At 37.7% G+C, this 11646-nt stretch overlaps 1 protein-coding gene across 1 annotated transcript; it reads left to right on the top strand.

The window, feature by feature from the left end:
* Positions 1-10665: 10665 nt before the first annotated feature.
* On the top strand, positions 10666-11646 carry LOC106841762 (taste receptor type 2 member 143-like). Its single transcript, XM_014857928.3, has one exon. It carries the CDS (start codon positions 10690-10692, stop codon positions 11644-11646), a length of 957 nt encoding a protein of 318 aa, XP_014713414.3. The 5' UTR covers positions 10666-10689.

Consider the following 11646-nt stretch of genomic DNA (forward strand, 5'->3'; position numbering starts at 1 on the left):
CTTTTGTTCTCAGTTTTATGAAGCAATCAGTTTCTCCATTGGAGTTCTGTAATTTCTTACCCAGTTCAGTTTTATGATCTGAGAATTTATCAAAAACCTGCATTCTAGAGTATGTGTCAGAGTCCGTTCCATGAATCTCTCTGAAGATGACACATATTTGCATAAACATCAGAGTAAGACCGTAACTGTCAGTAAATCACGAAAGACTTATAATGTCAGGGTTAAAGATGTGATTACAATGTAATTGCCAAAGAAACTTATTTTTTCCTGTAAGACACATTTTAACATAGTACTTAGACTGATAACATTATTACAGGACTTACCAGAAAAAATTCATACAACTTCTAGAATATTTATATAAATAATATATGCATTCAAGGATATCCATAAGGGAAGTTTAGCATCACTTATTGACAATGCTTTCCAAGCCATTTAACATACCAAATGACTCTAATTAGTTTAATATCTCCTTCTTTATAGGAAAAAAGAACAAATTCTTTGAGAAGTCCCAGAGTTCTGCTGGAAATTCTCAAAGTTACATTCAGGTCAAAGGAAAGATATTATTTAGGATTTGAATTTTGGGAAAATTTGTCAAATACCAAAAAGCTTTAAAATGCTTGGTTAAATATGATCACAGGTCACTGTGAAACAATTTTTAGCTATCCATTTAACCAAAGTGACAACAGAAAATGTTAAAGGGAAACATAGAGAGCTAAACAGGTGGAAAAAAAGTAGCTCCTTTAATAGAGAGTCTTTACGTTTTTGAACATAGGAAATTATTTTGACACAACATAGGAATTTTTGCCATCCATATAGACTTACTCAAAAATAAAGAAAAATCTTTCATAACTTCTCTATCAAGAGCAGGTGAGAAGTCCAAGAAAACTATTCTTTTTAAGAGAGAGAGAGAAAAACAAATTCTAATTTTGTACCTGCTTACTTTTGATATTAAAAGTCATTTACCTAATTAAACTCAGTCCAGTCATAACCAAATTGACAATGCAGAGAACTCTTTTCTGAGGGTTCCTCTTTCACACACCATCTATAACTTTCTTTTTATATTCAGAATTTGTCTGTCCCTTGCCTTTCCTCCTTCTTAGCATATCCTTAGGACAAAATTTACTTTCCTCTTTCTCATAACCACATTTAGTTTAGGGCAAATTCATTTTCTTAACAAAAGAAACAAAAATATCTCCATTCCTTATACTTTCTTTTCTGAAAACATGCATCTTACTTGTTGTATCCAGAAATGTTTTCCTTATTTTAATTGTTTTAATCACATATGTTAATTAGAATTCTTGATGTATAGAAACCTTAATTTTTAGTGAAAACCAAGAAGTAAGCAATTATGAACTATCTTTTACATTAACATTTGTCAGCTTGGCAAATTTATAAATAATTTTCATAATTTCTAGAAACATATGCTACTTTATAGTGCAATTTTCAGTAAAGCATGACATATGTTTACTAATAGACTCCAATATATTTTAGTTTCTCTATAATAAAAGCCAAAAGTAGGTAAACTTAGACTTGTTTAGCAATTAATGTTTCACTATTTTATCCTATTTGAAAATGATCTAGATATTCAATAAATTTTCCATCATTTAATCAAATCTAGCAAAACTTTAAAGTTTCAAGTCACCAAAGAGATTTTGGAAGTTATTTTAAATACACATGCTATAGAATATAATTATTGCTTATCTATAAACTCATCTCACTTGCATCTATCTAAATCATATGCTCCCAACAGTTATGTTTAGATTACCCATGAAAAGTTTATGAGACATTAGACAAAATTAGCTATCATTCTAAGTTATTTTTTTCTGACAAATTTGCAACAGAGATAACATGAGTTTATTTGACTAGTAAACCCAGGCTGCATGTCTGCATCATCTCCTATGCTGATAACTCTAAGGACGTGCCTATTTCAATGAAACCAACAAACTTAAATGAGCTTTTATTTACCAAAGATTGTTATGTATTAAGTTAATTTCAAAAACATTTGAATTAGTTTCTATTACATTTAGAAATGACTTATATAAGTGCTTACTTTAAGCTAATTAAATGGAGCTCTTAATTTTGGCTATACCATCTGTAGGCAGAAAAATATCTCACATTTACAACATATTCATATAGATGTACATGAACACACAGACACAGATACCCTATATCTTTCATTAGAGTTTTGCTATGAACCAGGTGCAATATAAAACTGACTAGTTTATAAAAGAAGAGCTGGATCCAAATTTTGTTTTAGCAGTTGGACAGAGTTAAGTTCATCTACTAAATCTTTTTACTAATATTTGTGGAGAGGACATTTAAGGTGATTTTTTTTTTGCCAAATTTTAAAATATTTCCTTCCCTCTTTTGCAAGATGAAGATTGTTGTTTTTAATTTCTTAAATACTGGAGTTGTAGCCTGAATAGTCTCAAAAGGCTGATCCACTCATCCAACTATATTTTCTTTAATTTGCTCCTTTATATCAGGGAGATTTTTAACTAAGAGGTAAATCAAAAGATTTTTATGTTCTAAAACTTCAGGACCATGTGCCATACCTTTAAAAAGTCTGCACAAAGCATTCAACAAAGGTTCTCTTTTCCAGTGCACAATTCAAAGCTAGACCAATGCACCTCGAGGGGCTTCCATTGTCTTTCTTATTAGTCCTATCAACTCCCTTGAGCATGTTTAATTAACATTGTCTGAAGGGCAGACTTTTATGCCCTCTGTCTTACAATATCAGGGAGGGGAAAGAGTCCCCAGTGAGACACAATGTCCATCTCCATAATACAACCCATAACACTTTCAGGCAAAAGAGATGAAATAACTCTGTATAAAACCTGTTCAAATTCACCAATTTTCCTACCATCTTTCACCTTAAATCCTTCAAATCTTATACCTCTAACTGTAGCTTCCATTAGGACCCCATCAACAAATCTCAGTCTTATAATTCTGAGTAGTGGAAGCATTCCCAGCCAGACATAACACCCATTCCCCAAAAACACTCAGGCAAAGTTAACATAACCTCTTCATATAATATTAGTTCAAGCATTCTAACTTTTATAATCCTATTAAGACAGTCTTTTTCATTTTATCAATTTAATTGTAGGCTGAATCAGGGTCCCACCAATGGGTTTTGTTACCACAGCTCAGGTTCCTGGATCATGAAGTGTTAGAAATTTCTCCTCTCTGTCTTCTGGTCATTTAAAATTTTTCTGTGCAAAAGGCTTTGAGTCCTCAGTGAGAGGTTGAATCAAGGGTTCCTAGCCCTTTTCTTATCTTTACCTTGACTAACTGTCCTAAATGTTGCCCCATGGGATTGTTGGTCAGATTTCTCATTGTGATCTCTCCTTCTGGCTTTTTAAATTTCTCCAAACTGGGATAAATAGAGTGGATTCATTTAGGGCTCTTTAATGTTAGTGCTGCTGGTAGGGGATCTCTTTGGCCTATCCATCCTTAGGTAGTACAATATTAAAACCTTTATTCACCTCCATTAAAGTCCATTTTATTCATCCAACTTTTAAATAATCAGCTGAGTCAGCCTATGCTTACATCCTGCCCTAAGTTTTTCTTCTTTTTATGGCAAACAATTGAAAAGACAGGGACAAGGAAAGACAATGACCATCTCTGGGAAGAGAAGGATCAATAAACCAAAGAGTATGCTAGTAAATTTCCCAGAGTCACTGGATCCAAGAAAGTAGCTTCACAAATATTTTCTCTAGCTAATCCAAATTTAGAAAAGGAAAAAACTTACCAGTGTAGGTTCCACTCTCCTTCAGGGACTGATGTAGGATACTGATGTGGCAAGAACTCTTACTTTCTCCCAGCTCTTGTCAGAGGTCCAGGATTTCTCAGCTTCAGTGGTGGCAGAGCAAGGAATGTCCAGCCAGTTAAGTTTTATCTCATGCTAATCACTACCTGTAGGGAAGTAAGAAATATTTCTCTACCCATTTAGCTTCTTTTGGCTGGTCTAAGAATTAAATTGACATGACAGAATAACAGGAGAAAATCAAACAAGTTTAATAGTATGAATACATGGGAGAAATCCAGGAAAACTGAGTAACTAACCAACATGGCTTAAGCTACCACCTTAAATATCATCTTCAGCTAAAGACATAAAAGGATGTTGAGGCTAGTGGTTTGAAACATAAAAGGGGAAGATGGCAATTCACACCATGGAGGTGTGAGGAGCAAATTTGGTAAACAAATGTTTGCCATGCCTTGCAAAGATGACGAGACATGGAGAGAACTTTGATAAAAAGGGCCTCCCTAGATTCCTCCCTGTCTATTACACCTAGTTCACATCATATATAGTTACCTATGATATTGGCTCCTTCCTGAAACATGCCTTCTCTCTTAAATTCTTAGGCAGTTGGGGGAAGGTCAAAGTTTCCTCCTGAGTCTTTTGTTTTTAAATACAATCAAGTCAAAGAGACATATTTTGGGGTAGCAAATTCTGCTCCCATACAGATTCATATGTTTGAGCTAGTCAAAATAGGATAAAAATAACAAGACAGAATAGAGGTTACATAGAATTTTCAAATAAATAACTGAATTTATGGTAAGTTGTCAAAAAATCTGGGAAGCTGAGGCCCCAAAACGTTATGTTGCAAGGCTAGCTGGAGATTGAGCTATGGTAAGAGGAGAGAGGAACAGAAGAGCACAGATGAGCTAACAGAGTCATGAGTTTTCACTTGGAAGAATATGGTTAAGGCTTTAGAAGAGGAGAATTCCTAAAATTCTTGTAATTTCCTGAGTGACAGGCATGTTGGGAGCATCTTTTGTTCTAATATATGGTCTTTGACCTCAGTTCTTGACACGATACCTTCTAAGACCCTTGGAATCTCTGCTGATGGGAGTGACGTTTTGTATGCTAATCAGATGACTGGTGGTTGAGCATTCTAGCTTCAGGATGAGGGCTGGTCCACCAGAAAGACCAAGGCATGAGTAGGAGGCTGCAACTCTCAGCCCAACCACCAATCTCTGAAGAGGAAAGAGTGGCTGGAGATTGAGTTAATTACCAGAGGCCAATGATTTCATCAATCATACCTACATAATGGAGCCTCCATAAAAACCCTAAAGATGGGTGTTCAGAGAGCTTCCGGGTTGGTGGTACATTCACCTGATGAGAGGTTGGGGAACCCCAATTCCAGGGAGACAGAAGTTCCTGCACTCAGAACTCTTCCAGATCTCACCTTATCTTGCTATTCATATGAATCTTTCATAATAAGCCAGTAAATGTAAGTAAATTGTTTCCCTGAGATCTCTGAGTTGTTTTAGCAAAATGTTGAACCTGAGAAGGGAGTGCAGGAACCCTTAATATATAGCTGGTTGGTCAGAAATACAGGTGACAACTGTCATCTGAAGTGGGAGGCAATCTTGCTGGACTGAGCCTTTAACCTGTGGGTCTGCACTAACTTCAAGTAGTGTGAGTCAGAACTGAATTATAGGACACCCAGTTATTGTCTGGAGAGTTGGAGAATTGGTTAGTGTGAGAAAATCCCACACACATATCTTGTCAGAAGTCAGAAGTGTTGCAAGTAGAGAAAAAAGTTTTCCTATATTGAAAGTGGAAATGCTATTCATAATGGAAGTACGTATTAAACAATTACATGTTCTTTCTTGTGTAAACTTTTGTTTTCTGTTGTATTAACAATTATTTTGCTGTGTTTGCTTTTCCTTTCAAACTCTTCATCAAAAGTCTAAATATTTCTCAACATTTTAGAGTCATGATGTATTCTAACATTTTATTTGCCTGAGAAAGTCTCTCCTGGAGCCTCTTGTACTGTTCCAGTCTGGACTTGTCCCCATGCTTGGTGTCCTTCCATTCATCCTGAGATCTGCCTTTATGATGGTCCTGGCGATCCTTTGCCTCTCTCTCATCGTGGATCTGTATTGTCTATACCCCATGTCTTCCTTTATCATGGCATACTCCATAGCTTTAGAAGAGTAGTTCCAAGAGAAAGAGTGCTTAGAAAGTAAACCTTTTTTGGACTTGGCTTGTTCCCAAGTCAAGTCTTGATTTTTCTCTTGCACTTGAGTATTCAGATAGAGAATTCTAGGTTAGAGATAATGGTTTCATGGCTTTCTAGCTTCCAAAGTTACTTTTAAAAAGTGTGAGACCAATTTAATTTTTAAAATATTTTGAACTCCTATCCTCCCCTCTCCTTTCTCTCTCTAAAAGATTGTAGGATCTTCTCTTTATGCTCATTACTCTGAAATTTTATGACCATGGACCAGATATTGGAGGGCCCTTTTAATATGATAACCCATGTCTTTTAGTTCTGAGAATTTTTCTTCAACTATTTTGTTGATGGTTTTCTGCCCTCCATTTATTATTTCTCTCTTTTTAGAATCCCTATTACTTGGATATTTGATATCCTGGATTGTCATTCTCTTGTTTCTCACCTAATTTTTTTTCTCTACTTTCTAAGATATTTCATATATTTTATCTTCGACCTCTTCTGCTGGGTGATTAGTTTCAGATCCCATGTTTTTAATCCCAAGCACTCCCCTTTTAAAAATTTTGTGTATTTTTAAACTACACTCTCTTATTTTATATGGCTTTGTTATATTCTCTTGACCCCCTGAGAATATTGGTTTTTTGGGGGAAAGGTTTCTTCTTGCATTTTTTTTCTTCCAAGTAGCTATTTGATTTCTTTGTTTTGGTCTTATCTTCCACCTTTTCTCTGCTGTCCCAAACTCCCTGTTGTTTGCTCATCTTGAGTAAGGAATGGAAAGGCTGATTGGAAATTCTGAACTCATGAATGGGACTTGTTGACCACAAGCTTCACTGTGGAGTGATAGACTGAGCAAATTATTTGAGGCATTCAGTCTTTAGATCTTACTCTTGGAAAGTTTAGATTCTTAGAAAAAAATACACTCATCTCCTGCCTAGAGGGTGAAGGCCTGGGGGCCAATGTTCACCATTGTCATGGGAAGCCAGGTGAGGGAAAAGCATTTGTTCAGCCAATTTTCCTCTTTTCAGGATGCCCTTGCCTCAAACGTGGTTGAGATACACCCAGCTCGGAGATCCTGTTTTATTCTCTCCAGAGAATACAATTACAGTCTTTTCCCAGGGAGGGCAGGAGTGTTTTCCCAGTTATGCAAAGGGGAGAAATGATCTCAAAATCTGAATCTTAAACTGATTTATAACCAAGTTTTACCTGTTTTTCTTCAGAAGTACCCGGCACTGCAAATCCTGAGTAAAAGTCAGATTAGTTCTCAACTTTTCTTTCAGCTTGCATAGGATTCAATTTTCTTAATTCTATGTTTTGATCACTCTTTCATCTACTTTCCAGCTTCCAAAATGTTTTCTGTTTTCCCTTTCTCTCTGTCATTGTGGATTGGAGCCTTGAAAATAATTTCTAAAAATTCCTTGAGAGACAATTTAGATAAATTTTGTGGAGGGAGTGAAAGAAGATGCGTTGATTAAATCTTTTCCTCTCTGATGACTTTTGGTCTAGGACATCAGTTTTAATTTTGTTTTTTGTGGTGGAGTCCGGTGTTTAACTGAAATCTTATCTAGAAACTCAGTCTATAAAGTAGATATAAACATAGAGGTTCAGTTTGAAGAGAGGATGTGGGCCTGTGGTTCTACTTTCTCAGTTCTCCTTTTGCTCCTTCCCTACTATGAGAACCTCCCGGAAGGTATGGCTTGTCATCCACTGAGTTAGAAGCTAGACATGATTTATCTCTCCAGTAGATGTTACGTATTCAAATGAAGTTTATGGCCTTATGCAAGCAGCATTGATTTATTCCTTAAGAGATTAATTTTATTGCTTCCAACTGCTTGAATGGTGCAAGACAGAGAAGAGAACTATTCAAAAGGCTTTTGAGTTGGTATGAAATTGCAATCTGGACCTCCCTGCTGGCTAACTTCATTATTGTAAAAATAACTTTAAAATGCTATTTTTCATTTGAAAGGAAAGTGTGTAAATTTACCTGAATATTAAAGAATACTTAACTGTGTTTGCACATTTTGATAATTAACGATGTTTAAAACTTCCAAATTTACTTTCAGAAAGCTCAATTCTATTTTATGTTGGATTGCTGTTAGATCCAATGTTTTATCCAAAATTATTTACCTGAATATATGAATAAGAGGAGGTCTGTAGAGTCAGGAAAATACTTAGAGCTTATTCTGTGTGAAATTGTGATTTAATTTCTGCATGATTTAATTTAATATTTATGAGCAGTCTAGCCATTAAAAACATTGTTATTTCCTTCCTCCTCCACCTTTCTGTCACAGACCATCAGTTACCTGATGAAACCATGGAAGAACGTGGAGATAACCCCACAGTGCTTATCCTTCAAAGGCTCAGTGAAGAATGGAACCAAGATTTACAAATTCTACCAAATAAATTGTGTATTTTCACATCCTTAAGATGACTCAAGGCATTTTTGAATGTAATAAGAAAAAATAACATAAAAAACAAAGTGGTGGACAGAACCCAAAAACTCCTTTGCTACTGTAGAGGAGCAAAATGAAGGAAGTGCTCTGAAGTGGTCTCTTCAGAATCATTCACTTGGAATCTGACCTTCTGCTCTTACTTGTTTGACACTAGCACCATTTCACAGAGGACCCAGGCATCAACTAAAACATATATTGCCAATGGTGCTGCAGAAAAGGATTCATCAACTTCATTTGCAAGCATGGGACACCTTTAGAAAAGAGAAACATGATGCAGCTTTTGTGAGAAACATGTAGTATTTTGATTGCTGGTGCATATTGGAAGACTCTGAAAAACACCTAACAGCATTGTCCTGCTTGCATCCTCTTTTGGAGACAGACTATGAATGGGACGTGAGACTTCTATAAGACATATCTAGTGGAACCCTGAGAGATGGATGAACTTGTGCCTCAGGAGGAATATTCTTTCTTCCTTCTTATGGAAGAGTACTGAAAGAGGAGAAAATATTGACTTTGTCGAGCTGTTAATTGTAGAAAAGGAAAAGTCTCAGGAAAGACTGTTTCTGGGGAAGTGTATGCTGTGATGAATGTGTAAGTCACATGAAAGTTGCCTGTGAGCACACAGGGATACTCGGTTACGTATGACAGCACCAGGGTGTGTGTACCATTGCCTCAATGAGCTTCTTGGTGGCATCATGAAGCTGGCCTTTGGCCAAGGGATTCTGAGAAGAGCCAAAATGTTGTGAAACAGACAGAAGCCACTCATTGCTGCTGTCTTCAGGAACTAGCCAGAGGAAAACATGCAGAGAACTAAACCAAGTCACTGAAGCTGTGTTGGAAGACTGTTGATCAGATTTCATTACATCCTCTTTGATAAGCTTCTGAGAAAAATGAAAAAGCTCTTAAGCAAATACCATATTTGAAAGGTAGCTGATTTTCTTTTTCCTGTGGTCTCCTCTATAAATGTTAATCCTAGTTTTTATTTCTCTTTAATGTTTCACACATAGTCCTCTCACCTGGAATCTTGAGTGAGACCAGGTAAGTTGAGAGGCAGGGCCCTGATCCCTAAGAGGTCATGGGGGAGGACCGTGACTCTAGCATCTTCACCATCTGAAAAGTGGACTCTATCCACTGCTTCTTTACCTCTCTTTTTTCTACCCTCCTTCTCTCTCTTCCCTCTTTCTCTCTTTTCTTTTCTGTTTTTCATGTTCATAGGCATTCCAGGCTTTTAAACTCACCTTAGCTGGATCTTTCATCATGACTCCCTGAGCCTGGGTGGCTGATCTGAAGGAGTGTCACGTTGTATGGTTGTTGGTGGACGCAAAATGTAATGTATTAAATCCTTTATAAATGGAGAGGTGCTCTAACAGGTTGGTTGTTATTCTCTTAAGCATTGTTGTAGGATGTGGCTCATCCTGCATAAAGCAGTCCTTACCTGTGTGCTCATTGTGAGCTTTGTTCTGAGTTCCTCCTTTCATCCCACTAACTCTTGCTTTCTTGGCTCCTACTGTGAAGTCTGTTCTGTATCTGATCTACCAGTTTCACCTTCTCTGTCTTTCCCTTCTTCTCATTATGACTTCTCAACTCTTTTCTCATTTCTTCAGAGCTTTCTTAGGAAAGGATTAATTTTGGTTTGTTAAGCACATTGAAGCTAAGGTGTTGATGGCTTAGAGCTTTGATGTTACCTTATCAGGGAAACTTATACTTAACTGGAGACTCCTGGAACATCAATATGAAGCCTGACAGTGAAATTTTAGGATGGTGAGAGATCAGTGGAGGATAAAAGGGAGCTTAGTTCTTCCACAACTTGTCCATATGAATGACTTCTTACTCCACACTTTCGGGAGGGGGTCTTAATAATGTATACATGCTATTAAATAAAGTATTAACCCAGGTCATGAAGGGTCAGGGAAGTTCGTGGTTAGAGGTGGGTGAAAGACGTAGTATAGTAAGAAATAAAGTGCAAAATATGGGTATTTCAATCACTCCTGGGGCCTCTGTTTTGTTAAAACTTCACTGCATCTGGCTGTGATAAAAATACAGGCAAATGCAGGTTATGCAAATAGAGACAGGGTCTCATTGAGCTTGGAGTGATTTGAATGGCAAGGGAGATCACAGGAATCCTGTTTTCAAATTTTGGGTACTGGAGGTGTTTGCTAGGTAGCTAGGTTTTTGCATGAATCTAGAGTGAGAGTTTACTACATTTATAGTCTCATCTGTGGATTTCTCCCAGCATGTGTGAACAGGAGCTGAGTCTGAGCAGAACCTCCTGGGAGAAGATGCCTTCCTCACTCACATTGATTTTCATGGTCATCTTTCTTCTAGAGTCCTTGGCTGCAATGTCGCAGAATGGCTTCATTGTTGTTGTGCTAGGCAGGGAATGGGTGCGATGCCGCACACTGCCCTCAGGTGACATGATTGTGTCCTGCCTGGCTGCCTCCCGGTTCTGCCTGCATGGGATGGCTCTCCTAAGCAACTTTATGTCGTTATTTAATTTTTGTTCCCAAGTTTCCTATTTGGGCGCTCTTTGGGAGTTTATCAACAGTCTCACTTTCTGGCTTACTGCCTGGCTTGCTGCCTTCTACTGTGTGAAGATCTCATCCTTCTCTCATCCCATCTTCTTCTGGCTGAAGTGGAGACTTTCTCGGTCAGTGCCCAGGCTGCTGCTGGGCTCCCTGATCATATCTGTTGTGACAGGCATCTCATCAGTCAGTGGGAATATAATTCTTATGCAGATGATTGCCTCCCTGAGGTCCCATGGAAACCACACTCTGGCTGATAGAATAAGGACCTTCTCTTGGCACTTTTTTCTACCTCAAGATGTGCTTGCAATGTCAATTCCCTTCCTCCTGTTCCTGGTATCCACTCTCTTGCTCATGTTCTCACTGTGCTGGCACTTGCGGCAGATGAGGGCCCATAGACCCGGCCCACATGATCCCAGCACCCAGGCTCACACCATGGCCCTGAAGTCACTTACCTTCTTCCTCGTGTTCTACACATCATATTTCCTGTCCCTGATTATTACTGTTATGAAAATCACAACTCTGCAGGATCAGTGGCACTGGGCCTGGGAAATGGTAACCTATGCAGGCATCTATCTGCACTCCAGCATTCTTGTGCTAAGCAGCCCCAAGCTGAGAAAGGCCCTGAAGATGAGACTTTGGAAAGCCCCGGAGAAAAGGTGGTTCATCGCAAGTATCAATATCAATAATCAGTATCAACAGACAAGCCCTTAA

Source organism: Equus asinus, chromosome 1 (assembly GCF_041296235.1).
Source record: "Equus asinus isolate D_3611 breed Donkey chromosome 1, EquAss-T2T_v2, whole genome shotgun sequence".
NCBI classification, from domain to species: Eukaryota; Metazoa; Chordata; class Mammalia; order Perissodactyla; family Equidae; genus Equus; species Equus asinus.